The 15,177-nt window shown below is 38.3% G+C and overlaps 1 protein-coding gene across 1 annotated transcript; it reads left to right on the forward strand.

The window, feature by feature from the left end:
* The first annotated feature begins 4,226 nt into the window (after positions 1-4,226).
* On the forward strand, positions 4,227-13,525 carry TTLL2 (tubulin tyrosine ligase like 2). Its single transcript, XM_063290464.1, has 3 exons — positions 4,227-4,481; positions 9,228-9,265; positions 11,705-13,525. The coding sequence occupies exons 1-3, from the start codon at positions 4,399-4,401 to the stop codon at positions 13,351-13,353; spliced, it is 1,770 nt and encodes a 589-aa protein (XP_063146534.1). The 5' UTR covers positions 4,227-4,398; the 3' UTR covers positions 13,354-13,525.
* Positions 13,526-15,177: the final 1,652 nt, after the last annotated feature.

Consider the following 15,177-nt stretch of genomic DNA (forward strand, 5'->3'; position numbering starts at 1 on the left):
TGAACGGCTGTGTCCGCTGATTCAGCAGGCGGAGCGGACAGTGCGGTAAGTTTTTTCAGGCTCAGGAAGGTTTTCCTGAAGCCCAGGAACATTCTCCGGATCAAGGAGAATACCTGGAATCATCCCATTTGTCCTCCGGACAGCTGCTTGCAGCCAGAAGATTGCAAACAGCGTTTTGCATTTGACTGGTAAGAGTCAGCTGAGAGGCAGGGATTTCGTCACTTTCCAAGCTGTGCTGTAGCCGTAAAGGGACACTAAGTTTGGCCACCTCATTTCTAAATCACCAATTTGTATTTTTTTTTAAGCATATGTACCCTAAAAGAGGCTTTCTACAATGAGGAGAAGCTGGTTCTCTTGGTGCTTAATGTTATTTTTTAAAAAAAATTCTTTTAACTTTTGGAATTTGTTTTCCTTCCAAAGGAAATTCCAAAGATTGAGACTAAAACAGTTGTCTTCGTATTACTATTTTTGTGGTAAATTTGAAGATATTAGCATTTTCCTACATGTTGATTTGAACCTTCAGTTTACTGTTCACTTTCCCTTGAATGTCTGTTATCTCACTCTCATTTTATGTAAACACATTCCAGAATTCCTTCATATCTTTGACTTTTGCTGGTTAAGGTCCTAGGGGGTGCCATAATCTACTGCGTGAGACATGGAGGATTTCAAACAGATTCTTTCTGACCTTCACCAGGATTTTAAACAGATTTCTTGAGACTTCTATCAGGCTTTTATGCAAGATATCCAGGATATAGAGGAAAATATGAGATCAAAAATGTGCCATCAGGTTGGGGATATGGTGGATGAAATTGAGGAACTTAAGAATGATAGAAATGTTTTTTTTAAGACTAAGATTGGGAGTTTTATCGAGGTGCTGGATGAAGATTGGATAATGGAGTTGGAGAAATCAAAGGGAAAGAATGATCTACACGCCATAAATTAAAATGATCTCTTGATGGAATGCCATGAAAAGAACCTGGAATCCTTGAGGGGGGCAGTTGGGCTGTCTGATTCTTTCAAGAGGAAAGCTCTCTGCACACTGTGGGGATATGTAACTCCTTTGGTTTATTCTGAAGTTGGAGAAGGGTTGAAGAATGTTCATCCGGTTTGCTTTATTCCCTTTCAAAGATATAGAATTACTATTTTGAATTGTTTCTGTTTTGGGGGTTATTAAGATTGGGATTATTAAAATTGTTGTGTTATTAAGTATAATAGCGGACAACTTATGCATTTTTAATTTGATTCTTATTATACTAGACAGAAGTGCATAGAATAGTGGTAGGAAGGGAATAATTAAATATGTTTTATCTTTTGGAAGGGAGAAAGATGTTTAGGAGGTTTATATGAACTTTTTTTTATTTATTTTAATATAAGGGGGAGGAGTAACTGTACTTAGTAATTTTTATTATGTGTTAAAGTGGAATGACTTACAGAAATAATGTGGTGTTTTGGTTTAATATAGAGTAAGATATTGATTTGGACATTTTTGTATATCCTTGCTGTTAAAAGTTGGAAGCCACATCTTTTTATAAATTTGAACATTTTTTCTTTTGTGTTTTTGCACTTTTTAAAGTTTTTTCCCCTTTCTTTGTAGTTTTGTTTTTTGTTTTTGTAGTTTTTATTCTTTTCTTCAAACTTAATAAAATTTAGTACTAAAAAAAAGAGAGAAACATGATCTCTTCTGACCTCTGTGACTCTGTGTGAGCTAAGATATTCTGCTAGAGGCAAACTCTGCACCCCAGGAAGGAGTCAGTCCATTCTTTTCACACTGGATGGAACCTTCAGACTGCTTCACATCACACTGGTGGCTATTGCATTCCATTGCCAGCCCTTCCGTTTTAGTTTCTGAACTATGTTCCGTGAACCATCACAAGATTTTTCCAAAGAGGAGTGAGATTTTAAAAACTCGGTAAAACACTAAGCTACTTACCCTTAGGGTAATGCCATTGCTGAAGTGACCAGAACCTTAGGGAAGCCCAGCACCAACTTTCACAGCAGAAAAATTAAAGTAATGTAATGTAATGTAATGTAATATAACTGATGGACTTTCCTGCTCTGCCAAGTGAGTAAGGTGGGCATAGGATTAAATTAAATATTACATAACTAGGTAAAAATGCAGATTCTTTTTCTTTTCCACAGTCATCTGTTCAGAACTCTTTGTTCCATTTAAGATTTAATTTTATTAATGAAATTAATTTATAATTAATTTATTAATTAAACGAAAACGATACCAAAAAATGACCACACACACACACACACAAACGGGTGTGTGTAAAAAACAGGAAAAAATTATCCATGTCAAAAGTAGCTCAGTCATTTAACATTAAACTAGACCATTTGGAAATATACTGCTCCATCTTACCACTTCTACAATATAAAGACATTTCAAAAATCAACAAAAGACACTGGTCTTGAATCTACTGTGACATCTGGAAGGGTGTTTTCTTCCCACCTGCACAGAATGATTCTCTTAGCTGATTCCCAGGCTTGGCAGAATTAGGACTGAAAGAATTCCACAATCTTCTTCACTGCCACTGAAGTTGCAAAGTTAAGACAAATAAAAACTTCCTCACCTTAAACAAGTCTATGTCTGGGGGAACTGCAAAGCCATCAAGTCATAACCGAAGCTGAAGCTCAGGACCTGGGAAGTGAGGCTTGGTGAGAAACCTTGCAAATGGAAAAGCAGGCTGCATGAGAGTTCTGTGTGACAACAGAGTTTCAGAGAAAAACTATTGTTTTTCTCTGGTTTCAAATATGCTGCAACTGAGCCAGAAATAAATTGCCTCAGCTTTCAAACAGTGTTGATACTACGGAATCATGCAGATCCAGAACTGATTTCAAACCAGCTCAGAGTCTATTGTTCTTGGGAGCTGGAGGTAAAACTTTAATATCTCATGTGACTGACCAAATGGTAAAACAGTAAATCCATAGGCTATTAAAATAAAGTCCACCACAAAAACTAGGCACTCAACAACAACAAAAGATAATCATAATTTAAACAGTCACAACTTCTGCCAAGTTGTGAACTTGAACCTGCAAACATCTCTGCGCTAAATGAAGTTCTTATCCATTATGCTATTTCAACAACAACAAAAAACTAATTAACAGAACAACATCCAAACGGTACTGATAGAAAACTATAAAGTTAGCTTAATCCTTAACTTTATCATTTAATCTAGACTATATATCAATATAGTGGGCCATCGCATAGGGTTTTTTTTTCTCTTTTTCCTTTGTCCTGTTTATTTTAAACACTAGAATACTGCTAGATTTTCTTTTCCTTTTTTTCATGGTATAATCTCTATCTTTTTTTCTCTGTTGGTGATTTTTTCCCCTATTGTACTATTTAAATAAATACATACATACATACATACATACTATCCTATTTCAACAGTATCAGTAAAGGAGGCATAGAAACTATCACAGTGCATAAGAAGCATTTGCCCAGTTGAAGGAGACATCCTTCCTCTGCCAGTAGCCAATGAACTGCTGAGGTTAGTCTCCAATCAGCTGAAGCTCTCTGGCCAAACAGGCATCCTGGAGGTGATGGAACAGGGGGAAGTGGTGTTTGGCAGAGAAACCCATCCTACGCTCCCTTTGAAGGTGATTGGGGGATTATTAGAAGGAGATGCCATCTATTTCTGCCTCCTTTCTGGTGACAGGGCAACTGGACAGTGCTGATCAACCTTTTGTATGAATGACATTTAGACAATACATACCTAATCTGGGAGCTGTGTGTTAGCAACTTCTGCAAGACTTTTCTTTTTTTTAATCTTTGAACCCAAAAATCACTACTAAACTATGCAGAATGTGAATATTAGGAATAACAAGTAACACAGTATAGATCATACAGTAAAACTATGAAATTGTAAATTGCAATGAATTTTTAAAACTGAAAAAAGAAAAAAGGTTACTATTAATATACAAAAGAGAAAAAAGAAAGAAAAACATATTTTCATATTTTTATCAACTTTTATAGTATTTCAAGCAATCCTTCTAGGCATTTATTGCCTACAAATATCTCTGCTCCAAGCTACTTTTGTTTCCAGGATAAAGAAAACTTAAGCGATGAATTTTGCAGGGCCTTTAAAATAATTGGTAATCTAAGATCTCTCTGATCCTGCTCAGGACTGGAAAGTAAATGCGCTAAAGAAAAGAAAGGTTGAAGGTTTTTGTGACAATGGCAATATTTGCTTTTGTTCATAAGATCTCTGTTTCACATTCCTAGGCAACTGTTTGAATCTTGTGACTTATTTGTTCTGTGAAAGATCCAAGTAAGAAGCAGCTGTTAATGCTCATTTCAGTAGCCTCTGAATTTTCACCTGAACCTTAAAAAGCTGAACAAAGTAGAGATGCAAAGTTAACTGATGCCTTCTTCCTGAGGCAGGGTTGGACCAGATGTGTTGTGCTGAGGACCACAAGGATAATTGCTGTGCTGAAAGAGCACCAACACTATCGTGCAAACCCTCACAAAGGGAAAGGTATGTGAACCTTTTACTCCAAAGAAGTATAGATCTTAGCTCACATACAGAAGAAAAACTGAATTAAGAGCAAAAGTAATGAAATGGCTAAGGCTGCAAAATAGGAAATTAGGTAGCTGAAGACAAGCTTGGGAACAGGAGGATATACTAGCTTCCCAGAGGACTGGCCTATGTTTGAAGGATTGCCAGATGACAGATCTGCTGCAAGGCATCTTTTATTTGAAAGGCTTCCACTCCAGAGGCCATCTGGTCAGAATTTTCCCCTGCAATGGAAATGTAGTTTCTCTATTTCATTTCTAAATTTGTATCTATACCTATAAATTAATATCTGAACATATTCTGACCTTCTTTATCTTCTTGAGCAATAGAGTTCCTCCTATTTGTGATGCTTCAGTGACTACCACCAGGAAATCACATACATATCCTCAACCCGATTTGTAATATTGAGATATTAACTTACCTTTGAAGGTTGAAAGAATATAGAAAAGGGCAATTTGAATGCACTGGGATCAGCAATTGAATATGTACCCATCTACTGTATTAAACGAGTACTGATTATGATACGACTCAGGTAGGCCTATAAACATACAAATAACTGGAGCTGTGGAAAGCATTTGAAAGAAGTGCTTCACAAGAGCATTAGCATGAAGAAAGCACTTCTTTTGGAAGTGCTCAAGCATCAATGTCCTTGGCAAGACTCACACAGCTGCTTTGAAGGCAGTCTCTCACTATCTGAGCATGAGTGTTCCTATGCAGCTGTTTTCATTTGAAGGAAGTTCCAGTGGAAGTGTTACACCTGATTTGTAGCCATGGATCATTTTATCAGGGTTCCCATGCACACACAAATGGGCAAGGGAAAAGTCTTTCAACCAAAATGGTCACATTTTTTGGAACGGTTCTGCTTACAATGGATTTTATCACATTTTTTTCTTTTTTTAGTAACCTGATTATTAGTTTGGAGGCTACATTTGATGGTTAATACTGCTGCATGTATGTCAACCTTTTCTTCTGCTCATTACCCTGATGAGCTCAATGCGCACAGCTCCTTTACTTTACAGGGCAATCCTGACAGAAGTGCTGTCTATGTATAGACATGCACTGTACATACTGGAAACCATAGAAATCAGCTTTCAAAGCAGCTTGCAAGAAACACAACTGCTTTGATGCTCTGAGGAGTTCAAATGCTTTGCACAGCGTTATGAATTATGATTCAACAGGTATAACAACTAGGAATTGCAGAAGGTCAGGCTGCTCTAACAGGGGGTGCCTTTGGAAACTGGTCAGAACCTACACTAAGTTCAGACTAGACCTGAGATTGGGTTGTACACTCATATCATACCAGCACTTCCACTACTGTGCCCACTCCCCTTTTTGTTTCTGGCCCCAGTATAAATACAGAAAGTCTTCATGTAATGACCATTCATTTAATGATGGTTCAGACTTACAACAGTGCTGAAAAAACCAACTTACAACCGGTGCTCACATTTATGACCATCACAGTTGCCCACTGTCACATGATCAAAATTTGGGCGCTTGGCAACTGGTTCGCATTTGTGACCGCCACAGAACCCTGTGGTCACGTGATTACCATTTTCTACCTTCCCAGCCAGCTTCTGGCAAGCAAAATCAATGGGGAACCGAGTGATTTGCTTAACGACTGTGGTAATTCACTTAATGACCACCATAAAAAGATGGTAAAATCGGGTTGGATTCACTTAATGACCGCTTTGCTTAGCAACCAAAATTTTGGTCTCAATTGTGGTCGTTAAACAAGGACTACCTGTAGAACTGGCTCAAATGATTTTTCAAAGTTTTCCATCAAATTTGTGATCAGAGAAATTGGGTGATGGATTTGCCTGAATTATTGCAGGAGAAGGAGGAGAATTTAACAAATTCTCAAAGATGGGATTTCCCTCTCAGCATGGACAGTTTGCTGTTGAAAAAGCCCAGAGAGAGGACTCCTTTCCTGATGATTTCCCTTCAGTTTTATTTACTCATATGATTTTTTCTTGACATGTTCTTTTTGGAAAGAATTTATAAAGCAAATGTTAATGTAAAATAAAGAAACTGTATCACCCAATTGTGAGAAAAAGGTTCTGACCAGGTGACCTCTGGCCCACTCAGTCTGCTATCTAGGAGCTCCCCATGCATGGACAACTTCATGGGTAAATATGGTAGTAAATCTAATGTAAATCTTTAAACTGTTTTTTTTTTGCTCAAAAATATTTGTTTATTGTTTCTATTTCATTTTGTTCATTTAATATTTGCATAGATAGTCTGCTCCTTTGTGGTAATTTTAGTCTTTTTTGACTACTTAAAGTTCTAAGTTTTATAAACCACTATGGGAAGTGGATTGAAAGGCAGATAATAAATTCCTATGACTAAAAAGTAAAGTAATGCCATTTTATAGATGTGTATTCAGAAGTAACATCTATTAAAATCAATGGACTTAACTTCTATATCGGTGTTGTATAGCACTGAAGTCTAAATAAATACAACAAAGGAATTAAAACTATAGCCTTCATTAAAGATTACAACCAATAAACAACTATTTCAAATGGTAGAAACAACAACATCAAAGATCCTGCATTACAGTATACTTGTTTAATTAAATACAGAAAGCTATAAGGAAAAAGTATGCAATAGATATTTTGATTTCATCTTCTGCAAATTTGGTTTATATCTCAGTGAGGATCAAGTATTACACAATGCTTGTTGCCCACCCTATACATGTATATCTCAGAAACCGATAATACTGATTTGGCAGCCATCCAGTAGGTGATACTGGAATATCACTGAATATTCTATTGAGAAGAAAAAAGAACAAGGAAACAGAATGTTGGAATGGGCAACACGAAGCACATCATGCGTTCCTATGGTGATTTGGAACTTGTAAACAATACATTCAAAAGGTGGATTTACTTCAAAAGGTGGGCATTTAGAATGGAAGGAGGAAAGCTTCAAATGGGCATGAGATGGTCAAGATGACACTCTGGCAAAAGGCAGACTCCAGCCATAGAAAATATAAAATTTGCACAGCTGCGGAGGAAATATGGTTTGCCATGTTTTCTTACATATATTTGTCTCCTAATTAAAATGCTGATATTTAGGGATCCAATAATTTCTTAGAAAATGGAGATGCAAAGAATAAGATAGACCTGGCTATCACAAAGATCTCTCTCCATACCCAATCCTTGGGGTTGTAAATGTAGAAGTATTTCTGGAAACAATGTTTTTGTTGTTGATAGTGATGGTAGAGTCTTTCCAATTCATCAGAGAAATACAACTTCACCTGCCATTTTGCCTGCAGTAGCACCCTTTTCCCTATAGAAACCACCAGGTAGAAAAGAGTCAAGGGTGAAGGTTTCACAGGATGAAGAGAAACATGTGCTAATACCAGAAATAAGGATCAGTAAAGAAGTCAGTAGCCCTGTTACTATGAAATGATCATTTCATGTCTGCTGTCAGTAAACAAGGTTATAGCACAACGTAAGCAACGTGCAGGACTTTGCCCCAAAGAGTTTACAATCTAAATTTAGATGGGAAGATCAGGAAGGGGCAAAGCAAAACAAGAGTTACACAAGAAGAAGCATTAACGATCAGTGTAGGGGACTTTGTGACCACATTGTCAGAACTACCAGTGTGATGAGGGAAATCCAGAGCAGAAATATAAGAAACATGAATGTCAAACTCTGCTTAGTGGCCCCAGTAAGAAAAAGTCACCATCTGCTCAACGACTGAAAACATACCAGGCTGATGTAGTACCCTCAAATGGAATTAATCTAGTTCCAAAGACAGGAGTAATTGCTAACTAATTTCTACTCCATCTTGAACTGCTATGTTATTTATGAACTTTCATTAATTTTATTTTGATTTTCAATACTATTTTTTGTTGTTCATGGAGAAAGTCTATCTATCTGGTCGCTAGGAGTCGAAAATGACTTGATGGCACATAATCAATTATTGTTGTTATTAAAGTTGATTTTATGTCTTTTATTATTTGAAGTTTGCCACTTGGAAACTTTAGAGCAGAGCAGAATACAAACGCTAGTAAATAAGTAAACCAATCAATCAATCTTGAATTCTCTCCCCCATTCATTATTCCTACTGTTTTTGTGTTTTGTGAGGTTGTGGATCATGCCATCTTTGGAGAAAAGTTGAGCAAAATCCAGGCTGAGCAGCTCCTCCACCCTAACATTTTTAACATTCTTACTAAACTGCCAGTTCCTTCCTTTTTCTCTGACCATAACCATATTATTTAAGATTATTGACGCTTAGCCAAAGAGAATTAGAACAGAGTAGAGAATGGTCTTAATTGGCAGAGAAGCCAAGTTGCTATGGAAAGCCCTTTGGGCTGATCGGTGACAGCATAGGCATCCACAGGAAGCAAGCACAAAATGTATATCACAATGTTACAACACAACCCCACCCCCCAGCCCTACATATTTGTGTGTGATGTAGCAAGGCAAGCACAAAAGGATGGAGCTTGTGTCATGACATCACAGTGCATGTTTTGTCCTTTTGGCTTCCTTGTGGTTTGGAAGAGATACCTAGAAATGGTGGGGAACAACCAAACCCAGATGTGTGTCAAGTCACCAGTAATCATAAACCTACTAGATATAAAGCTCTTTCAGTCCCCATAAGGTGCCAGGTCATTCCCATTTACTAGGCTGGTTTGAAGTATTCTACACTATTTTTTTACTATCCAATATTGACAGATACTCATTTACTTTTACATACTTACAGTACTGAAAATCCAGCTGAACCAAGAAGCCTAAGGAAAGGTACTTTTTGTTTATTTAGTTTTAACATTTCATTTATGTCTTTCACAAGCACAGGTGCTGAAGTCTTCTCAAGCTAGTATACATTACGGTTAAGGAGAAAAGCCTGCTGTGCTTCCTAATGCATGTCCTGCCAGTTAGTTATACTTGGAATAATATTATTTTGTCATTTCTTCTTGTGGTGGTAGAACTCAGGAACAGCCTCCTAGACCAACACAAATACATCCTTTTTCAGAACAGAGCTCAGCAGCACACTAGTCCAGTGTTTCTCAACACCTTTAAGAAGTGTGGACTTCAACTCCATACATCTTAAAGTTGCCAAGATTGAGAAATACTGCACTAGTCTATTTAATGCATCTAGAATGGTTCACACAGTTGCCTGCAGCTCTTCCTGACCGCATGTAGAATAAGCAAGAAGCACTGCAGGTTCATCTCCTCCCCCTACATCCCCCCATTTCTTCCACGCATCTAAGCATGGAGGGGTGGAATCTGTAGCTGTCAGATATTCTTGACTTCAAGTCCCTGTCAGGATGACCAGGAGTCAGGGAAGATGGGTAGTTGTATTCCAGTAACCACCTGCCTCCAAACAAATAAATGATGGCCCAAGCCAGACCATTTTGGAGTTGAAGTCCACACATCCTGAAGTTGCCAAGGTTGTGAAACACTGGATATAGCAATAGATAGAAATAAATCTTCCCTGTCTCAGTGACTTCCAGTTGTATTGGGCTTCCATAATTATCAGACTCCCCAACTTGGACTCAGCAGAAAAACCACTCAGGTATTAAAGACAGATTAGCATCTTTATTACAGCCAAGATGAAGCCACTTTACCCAGTTGATTGCTTTCTGTCAAAAGAAGAATCCACATCCTCTGTAGTTTAAATTCTGGGATTCTTCCTGCCTTTCATTTGGCTTTGCATTTGGTGCTAAGTGGCACTTGGCTTGGTTCATTATTGACATAATCAATATTCATTCCCTGAAAAACTAATTCTCAATGTAGCTGACCCCCAAATCCCCAGCAAGAATGGGTGGGAATTAAGGACATTGGAGTCAAACACATTTACAGGACACAAGGCTGGGAAAAGATGGTAAAAAGGAGTATTGCTTTTAATCGACTAGTCAACGGAATCCATTATTTGAAATATGGCAATAATATTTAGTTAAGAACAGTGTTAGGTAAACAATAATGTAGTCCTCTCTTAAAGACTGCTCTGTTTAGCAACCGTTTGAAGTTACAACAGTGCTGAAAAAGTAACTTTTGCCACTGGTCCTCGCACTTAGACCGTTGCAGCATCCCCACGGCCACGTGACTGAGATTTGGGCACTTCGCAATCAGCAGGCATTTACAACTGTCGCAGTGTCCCACAATCACACAATCACCATTTGCACACTTCACAGCCGGCTTCTGACAAGCAGTAAAATTGCAAGTGGTGGTCATGTGATGTCTCATTTAACAATTGTGTCACTTAGAGATGGAGTGGCCAATCCCAACTATCGTTGTTAAATGAGGACTACCTGTATATCAGTGTGACGTATTGAATTTAAAAAATTGGTAAAGATCAGTATAGCTTAGGATGTAAGGCTCTTAAATCAAAAGCTATTGTTATTATTCATGGCTGTGGGTCACAATAGGTATGTGATACTTCACAGGATTAGATGCAGCAGGCCTCTGAATACCAGCCACTGGGGAATATTAACAGAATGGTCCTCCTGAATACATGTCCCACTTGTGCGCTTCTGTAGGCATTTGGCTGGTTCCATTGTTGGACAAGATACCCTTTTGATCTTAATCAATAGAGCACTTACACTGTAACAGCAGCATGAAGATTGGACTTTCTTCTGGCACAGAAGGTTAGGAGAAGGATCCAAAGGAGGAACCTGTTTTGTAAATATGCCTCATATTGCAATTATCCAATTAAAGCAAGTTAGGCTGAAAAAAATCAGAATTTAAGAACATATGCGGTCCCAAGTTGCTCATGATTTGCCCTAGTTCAGAGGCCTTATTCCAAAGAAAAATCCAGTTGCTTCCTATATTCCCATTTAATGTTGAAAACACTTGGATTTTATTCTCATTTTAATTTTTATATTTATATTTATCTGTTAAGAGTAATTATATATTTATATATTGTATTTATGTTTTATGCTTGTTGTTTTAATTGATTATTTTATTGTAAACCGCCCAGAGTTCCGACCAGAGATGGGAGGAGATGGGCAGGGACAAATTTTATAAATACATTAAATAAATAAATAAAATAAAACACAGGTTATTTTTATACTGTCTGGATTCAAAGAATCTGTCCTGAAACTAGTTTATAGAAAATGCTTTTTTTTTTTCCAGCCTAGAACACATGGGGTAGCAATAGCATCACTTTCCTGCTATCATCATTCAAACCAATTGAATGAATTGTTTCTGCCCTACTACCTGCCCCTATTAATTTTGTAGGAAGTAAGAGTTCCACAACAGCAAAAAGCGTTGAACCTGGAGGCACCATCAAGCCACTAGTATTCCGGCTACATGATAGTGTACCTGCGTTAGTCCGTGAAATTTTATTGGAACGTGGTTGGATTGAGTATGATGAGCATGAGCAAGACAATGAAGACTGGAACCTCTACTGGAGAAATTACCCTTTCCGGATGACAGACCACCGGAGCATCAAACCATGGCAGAGGCTCAATCACCATCCAGAAACCATCAGGATCACCCGGAAAGATTATTTGGCAAGACATCTGAAACGCATGAAGGGAATTTATGGAACAACCCTTTATGAGTTCAGTCCAGTGGCTTTCATCATGCCCAATGACTATATAAAATTTATAACTGAGTACTCCAAGGAGAGGCAAATACCAGGAAAAAAACTGAGTTACTGGATCTGCAAGCCCGTTGATAGATCTCGTGGGAGAGGCATACTCATTTTTCAAGACATTAAGGATTTTGTTTATGACTGCATGGTAATTGTGCAGAAGTATATCAGCAACCCCTTGCTTATTTCTGGATACAAATGGGACCTCCGTATTTATGTTTGTGTTACAAGCTTTTGTCCCCTTACAATTTATATATATGAAGAAGGACTGGTGAGGTTTGCAACAGAGAAGTTTGACCTTAGATCCCTTGACAACATTTATGCTCACTTGACAAACACAAGCATCAATAAGTTTGGACCATCATACAGAAAGGACAAAGAAGTCATTGGCTCTGGTTGCAAATGGACTTTCAGCAGATTCCGAGCCTATTTAAGGAGCTGCAGTGTTGATGACCTGCTCCTGTGGAAAAAAATCAACCATATAGTCATACTAACTTTGTTGGCCATCACTCCTTCAGTACCATTTACATCCAATTGCTTTGAACTCTTTGGGTTTGACATTTTGGTTGATGAGAAAATGAAACCCTGGCTTCTAGAAGTAAACCACAGTCCAGGCCTGCGTTTAGACTGTACCACTGATGCAATTGTGAAAAGGAAGCTGCTCCATGACATTGTCGACTTGCTGAACTACAAGGAAGCTGATAGTCTAAGAAAAAGCAGAGGGCCCAATCGGGGGCTTTCGTGCTTCGGCCGAACACAGTCTTTGCTGGCTACCCAGTCAGAGGTCCCACTGGATTTCCTGGCTTGTGGGAAAGGAGTCAAGTCAGCAGCAACATCCCCTTCTCCATCGTGTTTGCAGATCCATAAAAGAACATCCAAATTTGACAGAATAGACAGCGCATACCCTAGGAAAACTTTAACTTCACAATTACGTGAAAGAATGAACATGCCCAAAACATCTATCCAATCAAAGCCATCATCCAAAAGCAGACAGATGTTAAGAACTAGTCATTCGCTATGTGAGCCTGTGCAGCCAACACACTGGTTTAATTCACTAGAGGTCTACACCCACAAGCCAACTATTCCTCCCTATTTTCTCTCAGATAAAGACAGACGGCCATTCCCCCGTGTAGGTGATTTTATCCTGATATTTCCTTTCAATGATGCAGCACTTGAAGCATCTAGGAATGGGATAAATGTCAGAAGTGTAATACAGGAAATCCATAAGTTAATGAGTAAAGAATTGCAACCAGAACATCAGAAATTAAATAAAAGCTTAGTAAACCAGTAGAGAAATGGGTTGAGCAATCCTATACTCTTTTACACAAGAGAGCCTGAAAGTTGATGCAAAACATATAATGCATGCTATATCCTATACTAGACTTCCCCAACCTGGTGCCCACCAGATGTGCCAAACACCTATATTTCTCAGACAATAAAATCAGGGAATCCAACACATCTAGCAGGCAGGAAATTTTGGACATCTGTCTTACACACTCCCATTCTTTCTTTCTTTCTTCCTTTGACATAGTTCTCAATATAAGCATAAACATTGGAAAATGTGCAACCATCTCCTTAAAAATATTATTATATTTATAAAAGTAATGGAAAGGAAAGAGATCAAATATTAACCAGCTTATTCACATTAAAGTATTTTAATCAGTAAAGAGTACAAACAAGAAATGTATCAGTTGTACTAATCTATCATTGTTTTACTTTAAAAAGACTTCTCACCACTTTCAACTTCCTTGTATTCAAGTTTAGCATCAACATTACAAAAGTGAAAACGAAAGGTCAGACAGCCTGTTTCCCATGAACATGTCAAATATACAGAACTCTTAACTGTGATTTAACATAGATATATTCACCCACATATTCATACTATTACTGAAGGGCCCACACAGGATCCAAACAGCCCTTCTACTCACAAGATGGAACATCAGTTCAGCCTTCCCCAACTCAGCACATTCTAGATCAGTTGCACTACAAGCGCCATCATCCCCCCTTGATTCTTAGCCATGCAGGTGGAGATGATAAACATTATACTCCAACACTTCTAAAGGTCACCAGCTTGGAGTAGCACATATCTCAGGGAAACAAACAAAAAAACAGGGAGATTCAAGCACAGAACTCGTGAACTGTAAACATCTTAGTATCTGAATCTCTTCATACAGCTGGAAAAATATTATGGATATGCACTCCTGAATAACGAAATCTATCTGGATGCAAATATTTATCCAGGTTTCATTTCACTGGAGCACTTATGGCATTTCTGTGACATACGGTTCATTTCCACATACTTATAAGCTGAGTATAAAATGAAGGTTCAGAGCATCAAAACTCCATCAGAGTCCTACTTACTTGAAGATTTCTAGGGAGCTCCACTATGCCATATAATTTCCTGAAGAGAACTCTGCCAGCTCAGCCCCCCCCCCCACTTTTTGGGTGTGTGTATGTAAAAACTACCTTCCTGTTGCATACAAACAGCCTTTTCATTCAGCGACATCTTGCCTGGGGGCTGTGTCTGTGTCTGTGTCTGTGTGTAGTCATATCCACTCACTCTTTAGCCATTCTAGCTCCAGAAACATCTATTCTTATCGCTGTCTTTTGACAAGTTTTAAGAGGGATTGTCCCAGCCTCCTGGGCTGAAAGCTGAATTTTCTGGCCTGGTTGCACACACTGGCTTAAGCAACAATATAGTTTGTCTGAGTTTTAGCTTAGCTTGATGTCATTGTGGTTTGTAAACCGCTGTCTATGGCTCAGCATGTTGTGAGAATCCAGTCAGTTGTGACTAATTCAACAAACCCTGGCTTAACAAACAATGGCTTAGCTAATCACAGAAACCTCAAAATCAGGATCCTGGGAAGGTGACCTTGATAAGATCAGAACTGGTGACACTTTAGAAAAATAGTTTGCATTAAAAAAATAAAAACATCTTTCTCTGTAAAATACAGAAAGCTACAGGTGAGTACAAGCATTCAAACTGGCATGATAAAGAGTATTGTGGTCCACAAGGGAGCAGTAAAGGTAAAGGTAAAGGTTTCCCTTGACGTAAAGTCCAGTCGTGTCCGACTCTAGGGGGCGGTGCTCATCTCCGTTTCTAAGCCATGGAGCC

Source organism: Candoia aspera, chromosome 1 (genome assembly GCF_035149785.1).
Source record: "Candoia aspera isolate rCanAsp1 chromosome 1, rCanAsp1.hap2, whole genome shotgun sequence".
Classification (NCBI taxonomy): domain Eukaryota; kingdom Metazoa; phylum Chordata; class Lepidosauria; order Squamata; family Boidae; genus Candoia; species Candoia aspera.